This window comes from Strigops habroptila, chromosome 4 (genome assembly GCF_004027225.2).
Source record: "Strigops habroptila isolate Jane chromosome 4, bStrHab1.2.pri, whole genome shotgun sequence".
Lineage (NCBI taxonomy): Eukaryota > Metazoa > Chordata > Aves > Psittaciformes > Psittacidae > Strigops > Strigops habroptila.
Window position 1 is genome coordinate 5,942,778 of NC_046358.1, and position 27,121 is coordinate 5,969,898.

Here is a 27,121-nt window from a genome sequence, read left to right on the forward strand (position 1 = left end):
GAGCGGCGGCGGGCGGGGCGGTGCAGCGCAGCGCGGCGCGGCGCTCCCCGCTTCCGGGGGCTGGCGGGCGGGCCGGGCGGCGGCAGCAGCAGCAGCAGCAGCAGGTAATGGCAGCGGTTGGTGCCCGGGGAGCGCACCCGGCCCTTCCCGCAGCAGGGGGGCCCGGCGTGGGCCGCAGCGGCCTCTCCTTGGTGTTGCCGGGGCGGGGAGGGGGCCCGGCGGCGGGGCTGGGTCTGGGCCCGGAGCCCCAGCGCCCGACCCCCTGCCCAGGTGATTGCTGCGGGTCCGGGTCCGGGTCCGGGTCCGGGTCGTCATTTCGGGGTCGGCGGGAAGAGCTTGTCCTGTGAAGCGCTGCGGGCGCCCGGGCGCGGGGACCGGAGGTTTAGTCCCTCCTTTGGTGGTGGTGGCGGCGGGGCCGGGCTGTAGCCCTGCTGCTGGCGTGCCCCGTCCCAGCGGCGGGCACCGGCCTGCGGAACACGGGGTGACAGTGCTGGGGGCGAGCAGAGCTTTGCCATCCCTTCTGGGACCCTAAATGTCCCTCCATTATGCATGTGCAGGGCCAGGGGGTTGGAACTAGATGATCTTAAGGTCCTTTCCAATCCTAACTATTCTATGATGCTGTGTGCTGTGGGAAGCTGGGGTTTAACAGTGTAAATAGCGAATCTTTGAGACTCTTTGTTCGGATGTTGGAGTTGGCGCTGGGTTGCCGCAGGAGCTCGGTCTAAGGGAATGGGAGAGAAGCAGATGTGTGGTGGAGAGGAGGAGGAGGGGTGCAGCCCCTGTAGGGCTGTGCATACCCCGTTTCCTCACATGCTCCACATGTGATCCTGCACTGCACTGAGAGCAGCCTCAGTACTTTGTGCTGCTGCTCCAGGGAAGAAGCAGAGCTCAGCGCTTTTGCTGTCAGACCCTGCAGAGCATCACTAGGAGGAGGCTGATTGCTGGCTGGGATGGGTTTCCAGCAGGCGTGGAGGTGTTTTCAGCAAAGGGTTTGAGATGACTGGGGAAGGAAGGCTGCTCATTTAAAAATCTGTTACAATAATCAGAGAATCACAGGCTGGTTTGCGTTGGAAGGGACCTTAAAGCTCATCCAGTCCCAACCCCCTGCCACGGGCAGGGACACCTTCCACTAGAGCAGGTTGCTCCAAGCCCCTGTGTCCAACCTGGCTTTGAACACTGCCAGGGATGGGGCAGCCACAGCTTCTCTGGGCACCCTGTGCCAGCGCCTCAGCATCCTCACAGGGAAGAACTTCTTCCTATCATACAATCTAAATCTCTCCTCTGTCAGGTTAAAACCATTCCCCTGTGTCCTGTCCCTACAGGCCCTTGTCCAAAGCCTCTCTCCAGGTTTCTTGTAGCCTCTTTAGGCACTGGGAGCTGCTCTAAGGTTTCCCCTGAGCCTTCCCTTCTCCAGGCTAAATACGCCCAACTCTTTCAGCCTGTTTTCTCATAGGAGAGGTGCTCCAGCCCTCTGATCATCATCGTGGCCTACTCTGGACTTGCTGTAACAGCTTTATGTTGGAGAATGATAATGAGAGACCAGAGAGTTTCCCCAAGCAATAGTGTGTATGTTGTGAGTTAGTTGGTCACCGTGACCCAGACAAAGCTGGTCTGGATCTTGACCTTTTGACTCTTTCAGAGTAGTACCAGGCTAGCGATGCCCTCTGTGGTATCATCAGTCTAGATGTGAGGAAAGACTTGGGCTGGACTTCCTCAGTGAGTCTTGGTCCTGGAGCTCATTCGTGTGAGTGAGTACTTTCAAGATCTGCTGAGTAACTGCTTCCTTTTGTTGCAATGTGCGTGATATTAAGACTATTTTAAAGTGCAGGGACTTGATGGATGTGTACAGGAAAAGACATTTGTCCAAATAAAACAAAACTGGGAGGAGGTGCAGATACCAGCAGAGTCAGAAAAATAATAGAGCCACCCAGAACTGGGATTCCCTTGGGTCCGAGCCTTGCTTGTTAATCAAGCAGGGAATGGCTTTTGTAATTCTTCCTTGTGTGTAAGTACAGATCCAGGGTGTGGTAATACATGCATGGACAGATTTTTATGTGTAGGTTTATTATTGAATTAATAGTACATCTGGAAGGAAAACAGGAAAAGGAAACTGCCAAACAGGTGCAGCTTAGAAATAAACGATGGGAAAGTAGTGAAACTGGAACTGCAGAAAAACACAGTCTGCATGAACAGCAGCTACCAGAACTTCATAGATACAAGTGAACTGTTTTCCCTGGGTAAATGCTGGTGGGATCTTGTGTAAGGAATCTCCTGCTCAGAAGAGCAAGCTGTTCTGCAGCACATCTCTCTATTATCCAGAGAGTCAGTTTTTATTAGGCAGCAAGTGTTCAATTCAACCAGTGTAGGTTGAATGGTGCAGAACACATACTGGAAACAGTTGGTTCCTTAGATCCTGGCAGTAAGTAAATGCTTCTGATGTCAAAAGTGTGACTCTTTAGTTTTTAAATGTTTGGGCTTTTTACTTTTTAAATCTAGGTATGTAATTTTTCTTTCCTTATGACTGGCTATACAGGGTGTATCACTTGCATCTTGTCATGACATTTATCTAAAACAAGTGGGCTTCTTAAACTGTGTTACATCTGGTGGGATGCTGCTTTTTGACAACTGTTTCACTCATACTGGTACAGATGGACTTTCTGTTCAATGACAGGTCCTGCTTAAGGATAAGTTTTGAGTACACAGGGAAAAATCTCATGCAGGAAGTGAAATGTATCCCATTATACTAAGATCCCCAAGTAGTTTCTTACGTCCAAACTCCAGGTCTCTTCTCCTCAGTGCCTGCTAGTTCCCAGACATTTAGAGGATTATATTTAAACTGTTCCAGGGTTACCTGATGTGAGACCCTGTGCTTTTGTCTTTTGCATTGTTGGGAAATGGCTGGGGAAAATTCTGCTGTCTGGGAGCTACAGTCTGGTTCACAAGGACCTGATATCTAAGAAGTCTTCTGCTCTGGATCCTCCTTCCATTAACATTTCTGCCATGGAGCACTAACCTAGAGCCAAGGAATGGAGCTGCCTGCCTGGCTGTGAAAAGCACTTTGGAGATATATAGGGAGTCTGGTCTCCTTTCCAAGGAGTAAGGAGGGTTTTGGCAAGAGCACCGTCCACTGGGCTCTTTTTCCAGTGTGGAACTGTAAGGATCCTACTAACAGCTTCCTTCTTCCACATGGTGCCACACTAGGATTACTTTTATGCCTAAGGGGAAACCCCCTGGTGCTGTTTAATAACCAGCTCTTCCACCTCTGATTAAGTGCTTCAAGTTGGCTGCGAAGCCAAGTTGTGGTCAGTGTAGGGACAAAGTGAGGACACTTGGTGTCTTGCTGGCCCTGTGGCAGTACTATCACTGCTCTGTGGGAAGATTTGGCTTTGGTCCCCAAGTGCTTCAGGACCTTGCTTTGGGGACACTGTTGCTACTGGGCATCTCCACGAATCTCACATGAAAGGCATCTCTGGATGGCAGCAGTTGGATATAGGTCCTCACCAGGGCCAGGAAGCCCCTGTGAGCTGGGAGTGCTGAGTGGCTGCCCTTGTGGGGAGCTTCCTCAGCATGGGGTGCTGGGTTATGGGGCTGCTGAGCTGAATGGGGAATGCTTTTGAGCTCACTGAGTCATAAGAGTTGGTGCCTGGTGTTACCATAGAAATCAGATCAGCTGCTAGGGGTGGGGAGTCCTTGTCCCTTGGCTCCGCCACTGCTGCATGGTTCCAGCATGAGCTCACTGTGTAAAGGGACCTGATTTCTTGCTCCTTCTCTCCAGGATCAGAGGGGGTCAGATGGCTCTCACAGCCCTCACCGGAGGGTAGGGAATAGTTTTCCTTGGGTCTCTGCTTGGCTGCAGTGGTCAGATGCTGTGTGTTTGCCCTGCTGTGTTGGTGATCCGCTGCCCTTCTATGTTTTGCTCGTTCATATTTCATGGAACTTACTTTATTTGCTTAGCAACAGCTCCCAGCCCTTTGGGAGCCCCAGAGAGGTGAAAACTGCTTGTAAACTGATGAGTAGCAGATAAGGGAGGACAGGAAGTACTGAGTGTGGAGTGATCTAGGGAGAGGGCACAAACACTGAATATCCAGTTTCCTGTGCTCTCAAAATGCATTCCGAAGATAGGTCACGGGTGTTGCCCTGAGCATGGATGTGATGCCTTCCGGTGCTCTGTTTCTCACAGGTTTTGTCGTCTGGGCGTACATCTGAGTAACTGTTTCATCATCTTCTCTGGGTAAATATACACGTTCAAGCTCTAGGGATGAAAGATGTAAAACATCGTTGCCCCCCTCCCATTCAGCTAAAGGAAATAGCTTCACTGTGAACACGATCTTTCCACACAAAGGCATTGTGCCTTCTCAGATCATCTTTGAACCCTTTGCTCTCCTCGTAATGCAAAACAAGCACAAGCCTGTCTGAGAAACAACACTACTACAAGAGAATCTTGCTTGTGCAAGGTGCCACTTTGTTTTGCTACAGTTCCTCTTGGCTTGCTGCCTGTTGGCTGCTGGGTTACGGCCCGTGTGGTCCGTGTGAGCAATCCAGATCTAGGAACTTGTCCTTTCCAGTGTTTCCTTGCTTACTTCCAAGACACTGAGGATAACTAACAGCTGCTTCCTAGGGGTTGTCCCTAAGAATCGGTACCCCTAGGAGGTGCTGTGTGCTGTGCTACTCAGTCTTGGGGCTGACACATCATCTGTTCCAGGTGAGAGTGAGAAATGATTGCAAGCAGCAGCAAATGCACTGAAGTGTCTGTTTCTTGGACCTCTTAATTCCTTGGTCTCCTCAGTATTATGGCATGCTTGATGAAAAATACTCATTCTAGCTGTATGGCTTTAGATTAAAGAGATGATTCCTTGCTGCTTGCTGTCATATAGGAGAAAGGATTTGCTGGGTGATGCTGAAAGGAGATGAGTGTTGTGTGTGTATTGTTCTCTCTGTCTTATTAGCTCAGCCTGCAAAATCCTGTTTTAAGAAGCTGTTCACTTTTGTGTTCAGATCCCAGCACGCTGAAGCACCCACTTCAGTGCTGTTGAGAGCTCCGGCCCTCCCTTATGGGGAGAAGGGAGGGTGATTCCTGGGAATGCTTCCAGCACTGGGCCAACTGTGGAAACAACTGGGCTTGGTGCCAGCCCTTCGGAAGGAGGGGGAGCTCAGAGCTGGTACAGTGAGCGTATCAGGCAGGGGCTGGTGTAGCCTGTCGCCTTCCTCAGCATCTTGTTGCTGCTCACATTTCAGGAGAGAAACTACTCTGTACAGAGCTTTGGCCAAGCAGGGACTCTGAGAGGGTTGGTACATGCTCCTGATGGTCTTTTGATAGCAAATGGCATGAAAGAATCTGACATATGTCGGTGCTTCTGGCTTGGAGGAGTAGGAGGAGCTCCTGCCTGGAGCTCCCCCTTAAGGGGGAGGGGAAGTATGATCTCTGGATACGTAAAGGGAGGATTTGGGGGAAATCAGAGAGAAGAGGAAGAGCCTCTATGTCTCTGTGTCTCACCCAGCAATCTCTGCAGTCCTTGTTCTAGACACTGCAAAACAAACCACGGTGTCTGGGGACCATGGCTACGGACCCACTCTCGGAGCTTCAGGATGACCTGAACTTGGATGATACTAACCAGTCCCTCAGCCAGCTCAAACTGGCTTCCATAGATGATAAGAGCTGGCCAGCAGATGAAGCTCCTGCTTTTCCTAAGTCGGGTAAGTATCCTGCTTGTTTGGGGTCTGGGTTTTGGCCAAAAAGGATTGTTTGTCCTGCAGGCATTGTGGTCATATCTACATCTACAGAGAGGCCCAGGTCCATTTGAAAGCTTTATAGACACATTAATCTTGTACCACACCCAAGTGAATTAGCCCTGCCACTGAAACAGCACTAAAAAGCTCTGAGCAAGCTGGTGTAAATATACTTTCCTCCATCCTGTGGCTGACTGCACTTTGGTGCTGACAGTACAGACATGCTCCAAGTCCTTGAGTGTCCTCTATTACGGTCTCTTACAGGATAGGTTGGCCTTCCTGAGTTGAAGGGTCTTGAACTTCCATGTAAGAGGTGGGGTTGGAGATTGAGTTGTTGCTCTGGAATCCTGTCCTATGGACTGCTGCCCAAAGAGGTCAGGGAAATTAGCTTAAGGGCTTATAGGATGAGACCATGCATCCAGGGATGATGTTAAGATCCTCCTGCTCTGAAAAGCCATGATGTTGCCTTTGGCACTTGGATTTTGGTCTTTGTGAATGTTTCTGACCTATCTGAACAGTTGTTTTTGAGAGAGTGTACAGTCTGAGGGACACACTGGGCCCCCATAGGATTGACAGGTCTCTTCTGAAGCCATTGCTGCTCTTGTCCTCTCAGAATTTCAAAGGAGGGTTTCCAAGGTGGACAGGTACATACATTAGTCCCTCCTGTGTTGAAGAACCATGTTTTCCCATCCCTGTACCCCTGGCCAAGGTGATGCAAATCCCGTCTTCTAATTGCTTGTTCCTTGTGTTTTGTGCAGAGGACTCCAAAGGCTCCCCTGAGCCCGTCACTCACCTCCAGTGGGATGATCCCTACTATGATATCGCCAGGCACCACATTGTGGAAGTAGCAGGTAGTGGTCTTTCTGTTTTCTCCTTTGATGACTTTGCAGCTGGGCTGAGGAAGGGTCTTTCTAATGGGGTTATGGGGGCACCTGCTATATGCCAGGCCCAAGTGACAATGACACTTGGCATCCTAAAGAGGAGGAGCACCAAACTTCTTGAATGCTTGCCACGTGTGTAATGTTCCACTGACCTTGGTTAATCTTGCGTTGCTTCTTGGCTCCTACTGTCTTGATTATATTATTAGCAGGACTTGGTTGCTTTTGCTGAATAGATGTGGCCTTTGACTATATCCTGAGCACAAGATGTGGTTTTTGTGTGATAATGCCACGGAAATTATCTAGTTACGCAGTACACAGCTGACTGTCCTCAGCTGACTAAGGAATTCACAGTAGGTCTGTAAGCTCTCTTGTATCTGAGTGGCCAGAGCTTGCCATCCTGTCCAGAAACAGCATATACAGAAATCTGAAATAGGGGGAATGGGCACATGTCCCACTGCAAGGAAAGACCTCATCATTCAGTGTCAGAAGCATTGGGATTTTCTCTGTGTGGTTACCTTATCCTTATTATTGTAATGACGCTAACTCATGGCAATTTACTGCTGAGACCTGCATAAGAAAGAGTTTTGGGGATATTCTTTATGTTGCTGTGGTAAGCCTGAGGGAGGGGTAATCCCAGATTGTCTTGTGTTCCATGTTTAAAAGACAAACTGTCTCTTCAACCTGTTGCGACTCGATTCACACTTCCTCCTCCTCGATTATCTATAGCCACTTCCTACCTCCCCTATTGCCATTCCTCTACTGTGCTCCCTGCCCCACATGTGAAACTGCAGTGAAGCAGAGCACAGGCTGGAGTCCTTTGGATTCAGGGTCGTTCTGCAGCAGGGTTTTACCGCAGAGGGAAGATTATCAGGCACGTACCTTGGTAAGAGTTGTCCTGACATCATTCTTTTCTGGGCTGTTTTCTAGAATGAGCTTGCTTTCTCCTAACCTTTCATGTTACATCATTTGGGGAGCAAAACAATAATGGTAAACTTTGTTGTCCTTTGTGCCTCTGGCTGCTCAGGTTCACAAGCCCAGGTATTTAGCATTTGGGCCACTAGGTCTTGTAGATTTGCCACAAGTGCTTTCATTTGCAAACATGTTACTGACCTTCTTTTCCATGGGGCTGGAGTTTCAGGACTGGGGTTTATAGAGGTCTGCAGCCCAGTGTCCCTACAGCTGGAAATGGAGTCCACACAAATGTGTGGACTCATCATTTCAGTGATGATAGCTAGACTATTTGGATGCAGATGGCAGAGGTAACTGGTGTTTCAGGACTGGGAGCTGATGAGTTAACTGGTTCTGTTGTTCACTTCAGACAAAGTTTCAGACAAAGTGCTTAGCAGAGAGTTTAGATCAGAGACATTGATAAGTCTGGAATGTCAGCCCAAACCAAGGATATACTTTGTGTGCTGCCTCCTGATGTAAGCGCCAGTCTCTCTGTGGGATTTCTGTTCCAAGGTAACACCATTTAGGTTTTTTTCCCAAGCTCTCTGAATGGAGTATCACTCCAGTGGAGGTGTGTCTCAGCGGCTGTTGGAATGTTTGACACGTTGTTTAGGATAGCGAATGAATTATCTAACTTCCTGAAAGGATCTGGAAGTGGTTTGATGGCTGACTGGGAGCTGTGCCTGCATTCTGAAAGAGATCTCTTCCCTGACAGTGGTTTAAAGTGGTATTTCTAGTGAGGTGTCTATCCCTGTTGTATCTCTGCATAGTGCAGAAGCAGCTCAGAGATGTTTCTGTTGTTGGTTGCCCCTGGCCAGTTTTCACCAGTAGCTGGTTTATCTGAAAGCATGTGATGGTCCCACACACATAGCATGGTGTGATGCCTTTCTTGGCATTGGAATAGTAGCATAGCTCCAAAAAGTGGATTTACTGCCACATAGTTTTGAGACTTGCTGGTGTCTCCTCTCCTGGAAGCAGGATTTATTAAGTCGATCTGCGGGGCCTGAGTTGTAACCTGGCCTCTGGGATGAAGTTGTTTGTTCAGGTTTTTTGGTCAAAAATTAGTAACGTTAACTGTTTGGAGAATGGGTGATATTCTCTGGGATGTTGTTGGAGCCAGTCTGAGAAAATCTGGGAAAATGCTATTAAGAAATAGCCTGGAGAATCAGAATTGCACTGGAGGGTTAATATGAAACTGTTTGCATCTGGCTCTCCTGACAAGTTGTGCTTGTCAGCACCTTCATGTGCAATGAACACTCCTCATGCTGAGCCTGAAACAAGTAGCTCCAACCCGGTTCTTGTAAATATTAGGAAATGGCAGCAGAACAAGGGTTGTTTTACCCATTCTTCTGCTTTATGAGCTTTCTCTTCTGTGTCCTTCCCTGTTGTGCACTTGAGAGCAGAAAGCATATGGCTAACTCTGTTCCTGCCTTCCCTGAAATACGTTCTGAGATGCTGATGCTATTTTGAGACAAAACCAGAAGGCTGGTTCCCATCCTCGGGCTGAACTCCATGATCCCAGGGTTATCCTGTGTGGTCAGAAGAGTAATTGCTTCTCGCAGGAAGGAGGGGCGTGTGGTGTTAATTTAAACTTACTAAAAGCCCAGTTTTGACGACAAAAACTTAACACACTCATTTTCTAGCTGACCTTAATTCCTGATGGAGTTCAAGGCACGCTGGATTTGAATATCCTGGATATCTGGCCTAAAGAGGGGGAAAATAACATTGCAAATATTTTGCTAGAAATTTGCCAGCAAAATAAGGGGTTTGCTCTTGTTTTTCATTTAAAAATAGTACAGCAGCTTCAAAGAGACTCTCCTTTTATGCCCTGTGCTCCGGTCTCTTCTGGAGACTGGGACCTTCCTGGAAGAGGCTGTCCGTGGGAAGGAGCAGGAATGTCATTGCTATCCCGTGCGGTGCTGTGTCACAGGAAGATGGCAACAAAAGGCATCCAGGCCACAGTTTTGAGGGAGTACAACAGAATATTTCAGTTTTGGGAAACTTTCCTTTAGTTCTGTGGTTCAGTGCTTTTCTGAAGGGAAGAGAGGATACCATGCTGTTCCTTTCAGACCTGCCTCATGGTGTGAATTTCTGCAGTGTTTTACACAGGCTCTGGAGAGGTTTCTGTGTGGTTGTGCTCTTCTTGACTCTTGAGTTCCATTTTTGTGAGCATTGTAGCAGGGAAGTTTGTCTTCACACATGGCTAGAAGTTGGAGCAGAGGCGGCTCAGTTTCACTGCACAAACCACTTCTGCAAAGTGTGGTTTTTCCTCCTTGCTCACATCACACAGCATTCAGAGGAAACACAGGCTTCTGGTTAAAGACTATTGAGGAACTATCCCAAATTTCTGTTATGTCTGAGAGTTTCTATATCCTTCTGCTAATTCTATGGCAAAGGTGCTGCTTGCATCTCCTTGAGGGTTGAGGCAGACTAGTGTGACATAATCTTGTCCTTGAATGTCAGCAGAGGATGAATTGCAAATAGTTAATAACAGTCTGAAGGAGGTCTCTGGAGATGGTAGTTCCTACTGGGAACCTGGGGCTGTGGGAAGAGCAGGGCTCTTGACAGCTCTAGCAATGTGTTGTTCCTTGTTCTTCTGCACAGTCTGAAATACTGGTCTCACCTTTGTGATCCATATGCAAACCTACAGCAATGAGGTGCATCAGCATTCCCATTTTTACACAATAACTGGTTTTCTTCCTTTTGGGATAGGAAAACTGGGGCTTAGCATAAAACCGGTGAATGAATTTTCCATTCTGTAGAGGCTAGAAGTTGGTGTAGGAGTAGTCACCAGAGTGGCTGTTACTATTTGCTTCAGCTCTGTAGTCCCTGCCCAGTGACTTCAGAGCTTTGCTGAAGCTCAGAGCATGTTTCTGCTGGTTTATGTGGGAAAACTGCTGCCTCACACCATTAACTGGCAGTGTGCGAGGCTGCCCTCACAGAGCAGGCATGATGCTAGTGTGTGTAAGACTTGTGATTGAAGAGGGAAAGCAGGGTGGAGAGCGGGGGGTGTATCTTCTTGTGTGTTACTAAAAGCTGTAGTTTCAACAGTGAGTATTTCAGTGGTGAATCTGGTACGAAACCGACCCGGAAAGCATTGTGGCTGGCTGTTGGCTGCAGGTGCCAAAGCTGTAACTAGTGCTGATGGTTTGTTGTTGCTGTCTATGATTGACATGAGGAGGTAAAATCAATCTTTCTTTCACTTAGAAGACAAAACTTGTGCTAAAATTATGTTGCCGTGTGTCTTTGGTGGCTAATGGGCTCAGCAAAGGCCTCTGATTAACAAAGGTTCTTTTCCCTTCCAGTATGGTGCATTATTATTGGCCCTATTAATACAGGGTGCATCCATTTCTGTTGCTTTTGGGTGTAGTTTCTGGCTTTGACTTTTTTTAAGAGTATTTGTATGATACAGAATGATGAGTTGTATCTGCAGAATTGGGCCCAGCCAAAGCCCAGCTTTCAAAACCATGTTTTGACATGCGAGACCAAGGGAATGGAGAGTGTTGGAGGGATTCTAAGTTCCTAAGAGAGACCAAGGGAATGGAGAGTTTCTTTCTAGAGCCCTGCTCTAGAACTCTCCATCCTGTCTTGACAGGCCCATGTGGGTCTGTTGAGTACGCAGCTGTAAGAGTGATGGAGAGGGGCTGGGCACAGCAATAACCACTTGTAACCACTCTCCGGCCATTCTAATTGGCAGTTTATATTCAATTCAGAATCTACCAAACATTTTCTTTTAAGCTGTGAGTGTAATGAAGATCTAAATTGTTCCCATCTTCAGCTTATTAGTGAAGCTAATTTAGTTCAGCTTATTTAGCTTCTTGCAAACCAATCTGTTGGATGTGTTATTCAAACAGTATGATGCCATTCTCTATACACTTTTGAAGTTGTTCAAAGGACCTTGACATTCAGATTTAATTGTGTTAACCCTTTTAAAAGAGGCACTATGGTGATGACCATTTTGGTGGTAGGGGAAGAGTACCAGTAAGGGCCAGAAGTTTGACTGTGGTTATACAGAACTAGTTGCAAATTCAAGACAGAGATTTGGGAATCGTGGGTTGCTGTTACCACCTCTAATTGTTAGATAGGATTGCTTTGGAGAGGAGCATGGGTGACAGATGAAATAGAAGGAGCTTGACTGCTGCAAGACAGCAACTCAATGCATCCCAGTGGCAACCCAGCTAGACTCTGAGACTTTCTAATCAAGATTACTTTCTGGGGAAGGGTACAAAGCTTGGCTTGCTATAACCTTGTTTCTGTTCCTCCAGACCAGGGTGCACTTGATGGGGCCCAACCAGGTAGGTAGACTTTTTGTGGCGCTAACATTTGGTACTGTAGATCATGGTATTCCTTTAGCATGACCGTGGCCTGTAGCTGGACTGTCTCAGGGGAGCCCAAACTTTGCTCAGCTTTAGGCTGCACTGGCAACTCTTCAGGAGTCCAAAACCTGCACCAAATTGTTATCTGAGGGCTGCACCTCTGCCTCCGGCACAGCAGAACCATCTGAGCCAAACTGGGCATGTGGGCTTCACTTTTGGCACTTTGGGGCAATTGGGTCTCAGTGTAAATCCTGCTCCTCCTCTGTCATGGTGGTGGCCTGCTTGGACCAGTTCAGTTTGAACTGGGATTTACCTTGTTCTCGTATGTGCTTTGGTAGTTCATCCTAGGACTGTTTCCTATTCCTTCATATGATCTGCTGCTGTGCTCACATGCCAAGCAGCTGGTGCTTAAACTGGATTCTCCAGCTGAAAGCAACTGTTATCTGTTTCTTCTCCCTTTGGCTGCAGAGATGTATTTTGGTAACTTATTCCTCAGTCTAGCCTGAAGCTGTGCTAGACTGCTCTGTGCTTGCTGAGCATTTGTTAATACTCTCTGGACTCCAGTCCCAGTCTGGCTGCCAGCGCTTTCACACTTCTCAATGTAGGTGAAAACTTCTGGTGTGAAATTCTTGCTTCTGTTTCTGAACAGCAGGCCAAGACCTTCACACAGTCCATGGAAATGCTGATCTTCACTGCCTCATTACTTGGGCATCTGCCACGCTCTCAGGCATCCTCCCATTTTGCATTCTTTAATCTGACCCTTCAGTAATATCTTGTATCAGTTAGAGCTGCAGTCACTTGTTAAGGCTTTATGATTTGGATATTGGGAATATCTAGGTAGATGCCATGTATTAAAATACTTCTACTTTGAGCTCCTTACCTTCTTTTCCTGAGGGGCTAAACCCACGCTGGAATTGCAACAGGCAACTCTACTATATTCACACACTGCCCAGCGGTGTCATAAGCTTGGCAAGAGTCTGAAATTACATTAGAGAAATTTTTTACTAACAGTGGCTCTGATAAACATCCAGATCTCTGTGAAACTGGTGTAGTAATGTTCCAGAATTATGCAGTGGTGTTCTCTCCTTGGCACTGCACTCCGTTAACTTTGCTGTTTCACCAGTAACACTAGTTTTTGGTGGTAAGTTTTATCCATCTGCATTCTCTCAGTATCAGAGTACCAGGATATTTCAAAGTACCCATTTGGATCTTTCATCGAGGTGGGCCCTCAGCTGGGGGTACCTGATGAAGGTAGAAATGAGCAGGGTCCCTGGACTACAGTTATGTGAGTAGTATGACAGCTTCCAATCACGGCATAAAGGCTAACGGGTATATTTCAGGAGAAATACCTAGACATACAAAGCGGGATTTGCAAGTCACGCATGTCTTTTCTGTGTTGACACAGATTCATTTAACAGAGTCCCGTCTCAGGACAGTACTTGGTAGGAATTTCTGCACTGATATGTTTGTATTGCTGCAGGTTTCAATCTGAAACATTAGCCTCAGTATTTAAACTTGAGCCCTTTCGAAAGCGTGGTCTTGCACCGATGGCTTGCAACAATGATGTTCCATGCCCCTTGTCTCAGAAGTGCTGCTCTTCAGGTGAGAAGAAAAACTGAGTTTGGGCCTTAAAAGCACCATAACAATGTTTAGGAGAATTAGCATGCCCATCAGTGCTGCGAGTTAATATCTCTTTAGATGGGCATCTGTCTTGACTGGAGAGGCTTTGCATATTGGCTACCATCTTGCTCTTTGCTGTTAAAAAAGAGATATCTGAATTACTATGGGGAGGTAGTTTTATTTCCAGTGTCATGTATGACCTTACTCACAAAGGTTTGCACATTGTTGGGGTGCTCTGTGAGTGCTGATGGTAATTGCTTCTCTGTTGGTTTGTTGTTAACTACTGAGCATTCCTCATCTGGGAGAGGTAGGAGGCAGGCTGAGAAGCTGAGTGATTACTTCATGGTCTATAGTTGTGTTTAATGGAAACTTTAGCTATTTGCAATTACAAACAAGGGGTGAAAACCTAGATACATAAGATTAATATTGCAAACAGGAAAGCAAACAGTGCAAGGGATGGAGCATCTGGGAAAGATCAAACACGATAAGAATCTGGTTGGTTGGAGGCAGACAGGCCACCTTCAGGCAGTTTTCTCCAGCAGCCAGGAACGCATGGAATGGGCTTTAGGTTCTTGCTTATGAATTGGAACAACTGATGGTTCAGCTTGAATGCTGAACGTTGCACTTTGTCGTGTCTGGAGGATGCAGACTGATCTGATCTGTGTCAGGTGGAAACAAGATTGGCAGTTGGTTGTTTTTACAGTGTCTGTGCTGACAGGCTGAGCTCAGTGTGATGAAACCGGAGTGAAACGCAGAACCCAGTGATGGGCATGCTGGTTCCTGTGTAGGTGTTGCGCATAAATTCATTCTGTTTTGGAAGGCAAAATGGGCCACTCCTTTCTCAGTCATCCAGGGGGCTATAGATTAGCTTTTGGAGTACTTGGCCCTGGAAATACTTGGCCAGGGGAAACACGCCGTCTCCCTTTTGGCAGAATCATGGATTGTCCATTTTCTCTTTATCAGCAATCCCAGACCTTTTCTCCAAGGCTATATAAGGAACAAAATTCCAGACTTTGCATAGGCCCAGCCGTAGGCTTTCATATCATTCCAGAGGAAGGTCTTTAAGGTATGTGGTTCCTGATTTGTGACTTGTCAGGAATGGAAATCACTGCCCAGGAGCCCGAGCTGAGTGTGTGGCCACCCACAACACTGCTTGAACACGCAGTTCTTCACGGCCAAGGCCTGCCTTGATCAAGCTTGCAGCCTACTTCTGGCTCTCAGACCATCCACTCTGGTGTAATGCAGCCTCTCAGTTAACTGAAGATAGCACCTATTCTGACTTTAGCACAGAGCTATGATCTGCAAAGATCTGTAGTCTTTCTGACTATTCTCTTTCATCACTATAAAACTCAACAGATTCTCAGATGCTGCTATCTTCTTGCTGCTCTGTGCAGGCAAGACCCTTTATCTTCCAGATGGAGACATACGAGTGGCTCAAGATCACTGGGAAGAGTTACAAGATGCCATATTCCTTGCCCAGGACTTTGTAACATGCACTTTTGTTTTATAGACAGCTTATGTGCATTAGACCCAGCCCTAAAACTCATAGCAAGCTACTAAGAAACTCTGGGCTAGGCAGAGAGTGGGCTACTGTGGGATATGCAATGTGATGTTGGTCTTGTGGCCTGGCTGTGACTGTATCTGGGTGTTCCCAGATGAGCCTTGCATCACTCTCTCCTAGTCCTGCATTCTGGGTCATGCATCCTCCCTAATTGCCCCTTACCTCCGCATGTGTATGTCAATGTCATGGCCTATGCCAACCCTTTCCTGGTCTGTAGCTAGTGCTGCTTCAGTGTCCCAAGCTTTTGTAGAGGTTCTGGCTTGTGTGCATCAGTAACTTCTGTCTCTTGTGTTGTCTGGTAAGTGACTTGGAAATAGGACTTCCGAGGGAAAATTATACGTGAACAAGCAACAAGAGAATCTGTTCTTGTAGCCAGCACGGGGCTAAAAGAGGGTTAGTGGCATCTTAATGTCATGGCTGGTATATGTAAGTTCTGTGGCTGCCATTCGCAGCACAAGGTGGTCATCTGTTACCAACAGGCAGTGTTCCCAGGAACCTCAGGTTTGCTGTCCAGGGTTCAGTCTGAGATCTCAGTTGCTGCACAGTAAGTGTAACCAAGCAGTAGTTGAGGGTCAGAGCCCCTGCAAAGGTGAGAAAATCACTGCATGCTCTGAACAGTGTAAATCAGTGTAGGGACAAGGATACAATGCAAGGCTGTCATGCATAAGTAGTGATCATTGCTGCTTTTCTGTGCTGTGGTCTGTATGAGATGGTTATGCCATAGGGGAGCAAGGTGAGTAGCAAGAAAGATGGGAAGACTTTAACCCTTCACACTAAAGGAACCATTTCATCTCCACTGGTGCTAAAAAGCAAGTCATCCTCATGGAGATGGATCGGGTGTTATGTCTGAGAGAGAACCAGACTTTCCTTCGAACTCCAAATGTCCAAAAGATTTGTGACCTGGTTCTCCCTTAGCTAAATCTCTTGGTTCCTCTAGCATTGTCTGCTGAGCTTGTCCATGCCCATCTGCTTGGATTTTGTTCATGGGGCTGAGATCTCTGCTGGCTTAAGTCCACTGATGTATGAAGTATTGCTTGGGGAAAACTCGGCTTGTTTCTGAAGCCTCAAGTGGTGTTTGGGTTTTCCCTGAGATGAGGGTGCTGTATGGGTTGTTTGGCTCCAGTGAGATGGGGATTGTTTTCTGCTGGGTTTGTACTTAAAATGCTTTGTTGTGCTGCATTTTGCAGCTCCTTCCAGCTCAGGTTGGAAAAATATCTTTGTGGATGGAAAATCTAGGAAACAGTGAACAGCTTGTTCTGCAATCCCCCTGGAGAATCCAGCAGCCCTACTTGGTCCATGTGTAGAAGAGGCTTATGATGATGCTTGCTTCTCATTTCTGGGATGTGGCTGGCTGGGACTGCCCTGTTCCTAAGAATTTCTTGGTTTCCAGGATATGAAATGGCTTTGTCCTTTGTGCAGGACTAAGCTTCAGGTGAAGCAAGAAACAAATGCACCAGGCCATGGGCAGTTAGTCTAGGACTGTGTGCAGGATGGAAGGAGCTGTTGTTACACCTGTGAGGGCAGTTTTCTCTGTGCCTCCCTGGGCACATACATCAGGAGCAATGCCCAGGGGCAGTGTTACAGGATTTATGCTCTGAGCACTCTGTACTTGAGGCCTCCATCCCTACGTGCCCCAGAGCATCCTGGATTCCAATCCTTCCTTTTCTTTCAGGGCTGGAGCATGGACTCTGTTCTCTCTTCACATTGTTGACTTGCCAGGCCCTTGGTTCAGGTTTCTGCTTCCATACTAGGCCCATGGTAACTGCTGAAAACGAGGTTTAGCTTTGCTGGCAACTGTGGCAATCCAGACTTCTGCCTTGTTATGGTGGTTTCCCATTTTCTGTTTGTCCCTTGCCTCCAGGGCCACAATGTAGTCCTTAAACTCCCTGTAATCCCTGGCATTTCATCTGCAGGTGATGACAAATATGGAAGGAAAGTCATTTTGTTCAGTGCCTGCCGGATGCCCCCAAGTCATCAACTTGATCACGTGAAACTGCTGGGGTGAGTAGTGTCTTAGGAGGCTGCTGTTAACTTCTGAAGCCTGATGTAATTCCCAGGTGCTGGATTTCTGAGGCCAAATCTATCTGCACTAGCTCTGTTAGCTGGATGTGTCCTCCCAAAGTACTTGCCTGCATTGCTGGGGATGCAACTCCTCTGTTTAGACACACAAAAATGAGTCCCCAAGAGAGGAAGAGCCTCTCTGTGGCAGAGCTTGAAGTGAGTTCAGCAGTTGTCTCTTCTCAGGTACCTGAAATTCACACTGGACCAGTATGTGGAGAGTGATTACACACTGGTGTACCTGCACCATGGCCTGACCAGTGAGAACAAGCCATCCCTGAGCTGGCTGCGGGATGCCTACAGGGAATTTGATCGGAAGTGAGTAAGGCTGCAGCAAGCAAGGCTGTAACATGCTGTTCTCTAGCCTAATGTAGATTCTTCCACGTAGCTTGGGGATCATAATTTACTATCACTTGTTTCTGCTGTTTATAGAGGTGGCTTGTTGTTTAATGCAGGCTGAATCATGGGATAAACGGCTCCTTCTGTAGTTACATCCTTTAGGACAACAGGCAAGCAGCAAAGCCAGGACCCACTGCAAGTGTGTCACCCCATGGTATAGTTGTTGCTTCCTGATGAGGCTGCTCACTGCTTCTGGGTGAATCTTGGAATTAGAGTGTGCCCTTAGGCTGCTGAGTGGCCTGACACAGCTACAAAGCATGGGAGAGCAGAGGCTGTGGGTGCTGGGGAGTTGTGAGGCTCAGTGCAAAAGGAATGGAGCACCAGGGTGCCTTCATCTGGAAAGATTGGATCCTCTCCCGAAAGCACAGCTCATCCTTACGTAGCTTCTTTTGGCAGGTACAAGAAGAACATCAAAGCCTTGTATATTGTGCACCCAACAATGTTCATCAAGACCCTGCTGATTCTCTTCAAGCCTCTGATCAGGTAGGAAGCACTATAGGAGGCTCACTCACATCCTTACACTGCAGGGGAATAATGGGGCATTCTCAGTGGGGCACAAGGTAAACCCAGGCTGCCAAGCCTACCCTGGGGACTCTCACCCTATACTATCTCCTCCTGTTTCTGAGCTCAGAAATACTCAAACCCAAGAAGTACTGCTTTGAGAACCCGCAGAGTCTGCAGCTCTGTGCTGCTGCTCCCTTTCTGTCCAGCCAAGTGGAAGGAAAGTGTTGCAGGTCCTGCTAATAATGAAAAAGGAAGTGAAAGCATCAGTCCAAATTGTATTTAATTCATTGTGAAATCCTAACTTTGTAAAAATAATTGAAAGCAAAACTTTCTTCAGCCTATTGCTGGAAGGAGAAATCCAGTGTTTTAGGGAGCCTGCTGCTGCTGGAGCTTCTGATGTGACTTGGAAAGTCTTGGCATCAAATACATGGAGTTGGAGAGCTCTGGGGGTGTTATCTCTGCTGCTCTGTACCTGCCCCTTTGCCCCACTGATGTCTCTTGTGGAGCCCTGCTCTCCTTGTCTGTAGGCAGTCAGTTCTGATACTGGTTTTCCCCATTCCTCACATAATCTACTTTTCTCTTGTTTTTCAGCTTTAAGTTTGGACGAAAGATTTTTTATGTGAACTTCCTTAGCGAGCTGGAGGAGTACGTGAAGCTGGAACAGTTGGGGATCCCAAGCCAAGTGCTGAAGTGAGAATGCTGCCTGTCTCCCTTTGCTTAGGACTCCGTGAGAGGGGACTTTTCTGGAGGAATGGCAAGGGGAGGAAGAGATTGTTCCACTCAGGCAGTGGTTTTGGAGGGAGTGGAGACAAATTGCCTTAAGGACTATCGCTTCCTTCCATGCTCCTCCCTGTGTGTCCTTGGCCACGGTGCCCAGTTCTGTCCCAGTGGAGCACCAATCTTGCCTTTCCCACTCACCCCTCTGGGGCTTTCTGCAGGCTGCTGACCTGGAGCTCATGGTTCATCTGTTGTGTTTGGGCACCTGCTCTGCTCCCTCTGCATGGTTCACCTTGGTTTTGGGGCTTCCCAACATTGCCACAATCCCAGTCCTATCAGATTGATTTCCCGTCCCTCACACACACATGCAACTGTCTCATCACAAGCAGTGCTGCCCTGGCCTCCTGCCCAGGCTGTCATCCACAGCTACTCCAGCTCCTGATTCCAGATAGATATTCCTTTCTCCCTGCTTTTTTCTGGCAACCAGACATTTGATCTTGTTGCCCCTGTGCTCCAGAGCTGCCTGTACTTTGTTTGCATAGGTGGAATCAACCACGCTAGGCTGGAGATGTTACCAGGGGGTGTGCAGCACTGGGTTCATGCTCTTTCTGGGAGGTGGGGTGGCTTCTTACTAGTCCGTGTTTTGCCACAGATATGATGAATATCTGAGATCCCTGCAGAAACCTTCACAAGTGCCCCTGAAGCCAACCCCTCCGCGTCCACCGCTGCCAAACCAGCAGTTTGGAGTCTCGCTCCAGCTGTGAGTATCCCTGGATTGTGTTGCTTTTGCCCTGTCTTGCTTGATACGAGCTCACTGTATTTGTAACTGAACAGCAGCAAAAGTGGCTGTAACCTTTCGGGCAGTTCAGATTTCCTGCGGAGCCTTCATCATTCTTCTGAGGAACTCTGCGCTCGTGACCAGATCCTGACTCGGTTCAGTTCCACCCTCTTGATTCCCCAGCTAGATTGTATCTAAATTAGGATGGGATTGCTTCTGCAGCTACGCATCACTAAGGGATGAACAAAATAAGGGCCATGTGGGACAGCTTTATGCCACTACAAACTTCCTTTAAGCAAAGGAAGTCTGTCCGAGGCTGAGGGTGATGTCTTTAGGGCTGTTTTGATTGAGCAGTGCTGCAGATCTTAGGTTTTTCCATATCATAAATTCTATTTTAAAAGCACTTCTATTCACCCTTGTACTGATCCCACCCCCCATTCCTGCAGGGTGACACAGGCAAGCACAGACACTGGCAAGGGCTAGTGATACTGGCTAAGTGGTGAAGGTATTTTTAACTTGGAGTGTGATTTTGCTTCCTCGGGGAATGAGGAGGAGCCAGTACCCTGTGGCCAGACAGATCCTCTGAAGCAATCTGGCAACACGTGCCCCAGCTGCAGCACGTTTCCAAATGGTGTTTCCTGTGGTGCTGTGTGCCTGAGTTTGAGTAGCCTGAGAGGGTTGAACAGCTCCAAGCCATTAAGTGGTACAGACAGCTGAATGTGAGGGTGGCAGCACACACTTTGGCATCACTAGGTCTTCCCAGACAGCCACTGGGTTGATGCATCTTCTGCTACAGGAGTGGGGTGGGTAAACTTATCCCATACATATTTCTCTCATGTGTCAGCTTCTTTGTGCCCTTGCTCCTATGGGGAAGTAAACAGGAAGCTTAACCCTTTTCATCTGATTCTGCCTCATTGCCTTCTTGGAAACCCTTTGCCCTGGCATCTACAGGCTGTGGGTTTTACAGAAGAGAGAGGATTATTCCTCTGGTGTAGTAATGAGCTCGTACTTGCTCCAGTGAATGATGCAGCATGATGGGTGAATGGGGGAGAAGGCTGGAATAATGGCTGAGCCAGGGACTAGGATAGCAAGATCCTATGTGGCAGGGCTTGTGTGGGCAACTTCCAGACTCAGGGCTGCATGCAGGGTAGGGAGGACCAGTCATTTGTAACCTTTTGTCTCTTTCACAGTCTCAGGGAGAAGAGCCCTGATCAGTCTCCTGTTCCCCTGGTGGTCAGAGACACCATTGGTCACTTGCAGGACCATGGTAAGTGTTCAGGGGGAACTGCAGCCCCTCTTAAGTTCACATCAGTGGCCTCTCCTCCACCCAAGTTCCCATCCAGAGTGTGGTGAGATCAAGAACAACAGTCTACAATGAGGTGTAAAGGCATGAACTAGGTGAGTTAGCCTTCAAGAGAGATTGTGCAGGGCTTAGGAGATTTCTTTCTTCCAGTCGTCCATACTCCCATTTGTATAAGAGTAGCAAAATGCTCCTTGTGTCCTTTGCCTGGTAGTGGAAGCAGAAAGAATTGCTATAAAGGGACTTGCTGACATCTGTCTGAATGCCCACAGCACGGATTTATGACTGTTAAGACCAGCATTTTTAGAGGCTCTCACGTGGCTGATCTTTCTTCTCCATCTGGTCTCACTTCACAGCTCTTACTACAGAGGGGATTTTCCGGAGATCAGCAAATACACAGGTTGTCAGGGAGGTCCAGCAAAAATACAACATGGGTAAGTGCCCAAACTCAGCAGAGCTCCACTCATTCCCAGCTGGAGCTGTGTTGGAACTAATCCATCATGGCTCCTCTCCTCCTTTGATAGGCCTCTAGGTGAGGTATGACCTAAGTTGCAAAGGAGAAGCATCTGATACTTCTGCTGTGTAGAAAGCATATTCCTTCCCACTCACATTCCCCTTGCTGCCTTTTTCATTCCTGAGTTTCCCTGTTTCTTGGGGTGGGATATACCACCTTAGTCAGGTTATACTGTATGCACTGAAGATGACCAGGAAGAAACTTGTTCATCTGTTACATCGAATGACTTCTAAAGACGTAGTGCTAGATTCAGCAGCGCTTTGCATATGCTTTTGGGATGCATTTTTCCACTCTTCTAGAAGATGTGGTGCTTCAGTACCCTCTCTGTGTTCTTCTTTAAACTCCTGCTTCCCTAGTTCTGAGCTCTGATCACCGTGTCCCTTTCTGTGTCTGGAGGAGGTCCTGCTTTGGCCACTGAGCACTGAGGCTCTGCTCTACTTTCTCAGGTGTGCCTGTAGATTTCCAGCAGTATGAAGATGTCCACCTCCCTGCTGTGATTCTCAAGACCTTCTTGAGGGAGCTGCCTGAACCCCTCCTCACTTTTGGGCTCTACAGCCACGTTGTCAGCTTCCAGAGTGAGTTGTAACAACAATGTCCTACTCCCTGAAGGTTACACTGGCCAAAGGCAAAGATATCTTGGGAGGGGGGCATGCATGGGATACCCTGTGACTGCAAACTTGGCTTTCATCAGGGTGGGTGCTGAGGATTCTTCATGGACCTGCTTGTCTTTTCCCTCTTTTTAGATGTGGAGGAGGAGAATCGTGTGGATGTTGTTCGCAAAACACTCCAGACTCTGCCAGAAGAGAACTACCAAGTGCTCCGTTTACTGACAGCCTTCCTGGTGCAGGTGAGCTGCTCCAAAGGTGGGCAGGCTTGTGCTAGTTCAGTTGCCAGTGCCTTGCAGCAGCTTTCTAACTGCCTGCTCCCTCTTTTCCTTTGAGAGGAAATGAGTCTCAAGCTAGAAAATTGCCTTTCTTTACCTTACTGTTAAACAGAGATCAAGAGTGATCATGATGAATTAGCCTAAGCAGTTGCTTCTCATAATGGCGGGAGGTGCAGGTGGGCATTAAGCCTGTGTGGTCTATGCCAGGGAGGCTGAGAGCTCCGCAGGGTGAAGGTACAACTACAAGATATCTGAGTAGAAGATTAGACTAGAAGAGGGGTCTCAGATCTGCCCTACAGCACTTTGTGTGCTGCCAGGGAAGCCACTGCAAGGCTGTTCTAGCAAGAGGGAAGGTAATTCTGTTTTGAGTGGTGACCTGGACTGTAGAGATACTGGCTGACAGTGCTTTTGGTTCTGTTGTTATGATATGGCCTGGTGGTTAAGCCATGGTGGCAAATGGCAAGATTCTGCTCCTCACCTCCTGAATGCTGGGTGTCACGTGTGTTTCTGTCTTCTGGCATTGGGCCTTCGCTTTCTTTCCTCCCATTTTCCCTTGGGAGTCTGTCAGCTCTGGCTTTGGGGAGTGTAGAGGGCACCTACTCTGTTGTTCTGTAGGATTCATAATGGTCTCTTTCCTTCCCGCATAGGTCTCTGCTCACAGTGACAGAAACAAGATGACAAACACCAACCTGGCAGTTGTGTTTGGCCCAAATCTGCTGTGGGCCAAAGATGTAGCCATCACCCTCAAAGCCATCAACCCCATCAATACCTTTACCAAGTTCCTGCTGGACCACCAGAAGGAGCTCTTCGAGGATGTGGAGGCCTGAATCCAGGCCAGCCCACGCCAGCACACTGTGCTCACCTTCCCACCTTCTTTCCCACCTTGTCTTGGAGCTGTGACCAAGCTGTCTCCAGTGCAAAGGGACTATTGATCCTCTGGGTGATGAGCAGAGCGAGGGCTGTGGAGATGGTGGAGAAAGTGTGTAAGTAAGCGTGCAGAGACTTGCTGCTCTGGATGGGGAAGGGGAGCTGGTCTCCCTGCTGCTCCGAGTGGAGTCCTGGCCCCCCTGCCAGTCTGTGCAGCTCCTCCAGGGCTCATCACCAGCCTGCTGCCCTATCAGGTGCCCTGCCTCCCTTTCCTCCTTCCCTTTCTGCCCTCCTGGTCCCTTCCTCAGCAAAGACCTTTATTGTTTCAGCTCCCAGTAGCCCCAGCTCACCCCCTCGCCTCCACTGGGCTGTCTGGGTGAGGGCAGCTCGCTGGGTTTGTGGCAGAGATGTTCTTGCTGCCAGTGCCATCCCTCAGCAGCAAGCGTGCATCTGCCTTTCCCCAGCAGCACCTGAGGCAAGGAGGGAGCTGGGCAGCCCTTGTGCTTCGGGTGCAGCATGTCCTGCACTTGCAAACACTACTCCAGACCCCATGGTTTTGGCAGGCAAGTGAAGGACAGGCTCAACAGCACATGGGCTGTGTTACCGGTCAGACTCCAATACAAGGAAGCTGAATTTAGCCCAAACCCCTCTGGAGTCACCACTCCAGATACTATTCAGTGTTTGCTGGGGTGTAGTGGGTGAGGTGCCTCCCATAGTTACCCAGCTCAGGCATTGTTTGTCCCTCCAGCATTATTTCCAGCCTGGCTGGGACGGTTCATGCATCCTGGCTGTGTGGTGGGGCTCTGATGGCTGGTGAGACTGAAGGGCAGGGAGCAAGTGCCCTGGTGGCACTGAACCTGCTGCACACTACGAGCATCACTGCCTCTCCCTGGGGCAGCCGCACAAAGCCCCTTTCCTCTGTCAGACATGTACATCTGTGCTGATGGCACAGAGCACCTTGGCTTGTTGTCTTCTTGAGCAGGACTCTCCCCAGCACAGGGTAACAGAGAGCACGGCCTTGAGGGAAGGTGTAGGGGCTGGGGCTGACCCTCACCCTGGAGTGCACCAGGCTGGGATTACGTTTCTGCCCAGGTGCTGAGCACTCATGTGCCAAAGCTGTGAGGGAACAGCTATTCCATGCCAAGGGCCTTTGCCTTGTCTCGTCCTCAGTTCTGAGCTACCTTCCTTCTGTCCTACCATGGAAGCCTGGTCAGATGCACCCTGTATGCCCTGGACACAGCAGGAGAGGTTGGGTTGTCTGCAGGGCAGGCTCAGAGCGGGGTCGACCTGGTACCTTCCCAAAGCAGCTGCAACCTGTGAGGGCATCACTTTTGGGTTTGGGTTGCAGCATTCCCATTCCCTGAGCTAAAAGAAATCCCTCTCCTTAGCCCGGGCCCAGCAGGGTGTTAGCAGGGAGCGTCTAGCCTTACTTCACTGCTGTGTTATATCTTTGTGTCTTGTGTCTGGGCCAGGCCTCTGTTGCTGTATCTGGCTACAGGAACAAATCTTTTGGACCAAGCAGAACTATTTTAAATAGCTCCTGGATGCAAAATAGCATTTGCTTTTTCATAGTATTTTAGCCTGCCTTTAAACACTGACCAACGATCAGTGCCTCAGCTGTAAGCAAAGTAAGTGTCATCTGCTGCAGGCGTTATGGAAATTGCTCTTACTGCTGAGCTCTGGAATGGGGATGGGTGAGGACACAGGCAGCTCTGTGGGCAGCACAGGTCCATGGAGGAGGAGAAGCAACATATGCATGGGAATAGTGAGCAAGAAACTGAGCATCACTAAGGCTGGAGCAGGAGGTGTTTGAGGAGAGGGCTGGCGTCTGATCCCATCTAGATAGTGGGGGATTTTGCCCTATGGAAGCTACAAGGTTGCTTAGTCTCCGTGTTCCAAGAGTCCCATTTGTCCAGGGTATGAATTGTTTCAGCCTGAACAATTCACAGCAGCAACCACATGTATGTTTTGGAGGTAGAGGCACTCAGCTCCCAATTCACCTGTGCTCTGTGCTAGAGCAAGTTAGCAGGGCTGGTGTGCTGCAGAGAGTTAATCTGTGATGGATGGTGTGAAGAGAGGCGTACTTGCTCCAGTGCTTGCTTTAAGAGGCCCCAGTGTTTGCTTTAAGAGGCAGGACTTTCTGGCCAGCCGGGGAGGACTGTGGAGGCTGAGGGAGCCCAGTGCAGCCCCTCTTCCCCTGCAGGCACCCTGTGCTGTGGCTTCAGTTTGGGGGTAGACTTGATGCTCTGACTAGATCTGAGCTGACACTGGCCTCGCTTACATCCCCCTAGAGGAAACGCAATCCCAGCTCGCTTTCCCTTGGACAAGCAAGCTCAAAGTTGGCACCGTGGATCGGGAAGTGCCTGTGTGCCAAGGCAGGAGGCCTTGGCCCTGTGTGTAGCCCCAGCTCCCAGGGGAGGCTGGCACGTTCCAGGCGTGCAGAGCAGCAAGGACCATTCCCTTCAGTAGTGAAGGGACCAATGCTGGTGTAGTTTAGCTCCTCTCCAGGGGCAGAGCAAGGATTGCTGCAAGTATCCATGTTCTGGCTGGAATTTGTTTGGTGGGTGCTTATTTTTAATTTTTTAAATTTTTTTTTTTAAGTGAATTCTTGAAATAATCTTTCCTTTTTTAGCAAAATGGAGACTGGTGCATCCCCTGCAGGCAGGGATAAAAGCCTGCTCCAGTTCAGTGCCTGCAGGGAGCAGATTTGGAGGGCATTCAGGAAGCTGCTACTGCTCACGGTGGGAAAGTGCTTGCAAATCCTGGAAGGGACCCAGTGTAAATATCCCTTTTTGTCTGCTGCTCCTCATGCCGGAGCTGCCGGGGGCCCTGGAGCAGGCACAGGAACCAGGGTTGCTTCTGCTTCTGCAGTCTGCTCTCCTGAAGGCCTTGTATTGAAATACCCCTCGTGTGACTTGAGCAGGGAGCTGGCCTGGGGCTGCCTCAGCCTGTGCTGGGTGTGTGCCCACCAGAGCCTGCATCTGCCCAGACCAGGGGCTGAAATTCCCTCTTTTCCTGGTCATAGGCAGGCGCTAGCAGGGCTGGGTGTCTATAGGTGCAGGCAGTATCTGATTAGGGTGCTGGTCTTTGTTCTCCTTGCTGTAGAGCTGCCCAAGGGTCTCTTCCCTGTCTTTCAGGTTAGCTATTAGCCATTTCTCCCCGTGGGGGTACTTGTTACACTTCAACCCTCTGCTCTTTAGCACCTCGACCATTCCCCTCTGCTTAAGCCTCCTGCTGTCTTATCGGCCCCTGCTCCCTGGCCCATGCTGTGTCCTGACACCAGAGCTGTTGGGGGGCACAGGGGTGCTGGGGCCAGCTGGATGCCTTGTGGCAATGTTTGCTATTTGAGAGCTGAGGACCACTTTGGTCCTTGTTACCTTTCATGCACGGGGGCTCCTGTGCAAAACTGTTGGCTTTTGCTTTTGTTGCTGGTGTTCCTTGCTGCCTTTTCTGTTCATGTTCATGAGGTGCAGCCCTGGGGTTTTCACGGTTCACACTGTTTGTTTTCTTCTAATCTGCACCAATCTTGTATTTCACAGTTTGCACTTTTTGTATTTCAATAAAATTCGAATTGTAATCCCAGATCCAGGTGTGTCTGTCAAGTGGTGGTAGCTGTGGCACATCTACAAGGAGCAGAAGTAAAGCTGGCTACGCTGCCAGCCGTAATAACCGTGCAGAGGAGTGTGAAATTCCTCCTATGGGAGTAACTGGGAAGAAATACTGGTTTGCAGGAGCCCCGGGCTGGGAACAGAATTCAAAGCAAAGTGAAGCAGGGCTGAGCTCCCATGTTACCATCTCACTGCCATGACGAGCAGTCTGCCTGGGATTGCCCTTTCCCAGAGGAGGAGCCAGGAGCTGCACGGGTTGTGGGATCACCGGGTGCCAAGTGGGAGCCACCTCCAGGTTCTCCAGTTGGGATTAGCGGGCTAAGTTTATCCTGTGGCCAAAAGTGCAGCAGAGACCTGCACCTTCTCATCTCCACTTCGGTGGACTGCTAACCCCTCGATGTCTTCTGCTACACTCCACCCCTTGATCCACATACATCTAA

General features: G+C 48.8%; 1 protein-coding gene across 2 annotated transcripts; it reads left to right on the forward strand.

Annotated features, from left to right (window-relative positions):
• Positions 1-26,657, forward strand: ARHGAP1 (Rho GTPase activating protein 1). Of its 2 annotated transcripts, none has more exons than XM_030483434.1 (13): positions 1-104; positions 5,511-5,694; positions 6,486-6,578; positions 16,967-17,054; positions 17,298-17,429; positions 17,907-17,993; positions 18,606-18,704; positions 19,384-19,491; positions 20,700-20,776; positions 21,166-21,243; positions 21,770-21,898; positions 22,067-22,170; positions 22,854-26,657. In XM_030483434.1, exons 2-13 carry the CDS (start codon positions 5,556-5,558, stop codon positions 23,031-23,033), a joined length of 1,314 nt encoding a protein of 437 aa, XP_030339294.1. In that variant the 5' UTR covers positions 1-104; positions 5,511-5,555; the 3' UTR covers positions 23,034-26,657. The 2 variants fall into 2 exon arrangements, with proteins under 2 accessions (XP_030339294.1, XP_030339296.1); XM_030483436.1 differs by lacking the exon at positions 1-104 and adding an exon at positions 4,845-5,285.
• The last annotated feature ends 464 nt before the right edge of the window (positions 26,658-27,121 follow it).

What these genes read in the sequence shown, in the direction of transcription:
- ARHGAP1 (XM_030483434.1), top strand. Translation starts at nt 5,556, where the DNA reads ATGGCTACGGACCCACTCTCGGAGCTTCAGGATGACCTGAACTTGGAT. An exon ending in TTTGGAGTCTCGCTCCAGCT is followed by an intron (nt 19,492 to 20,699) that starts GTGAGTATCCCT and finishes TCTCTTTCACAG; the next exon opens with TCTCAGGGAGAAGAGCCCTG. An exon ending in TGGTCACTTGCAGGACCATG is followed by an intron (nt 20,777 to 21,165) that starts GTAAGTGTTCAG and finishes CTCACTTCACAG; the next exon opens with CTCTTACTACAGAGGGGATT.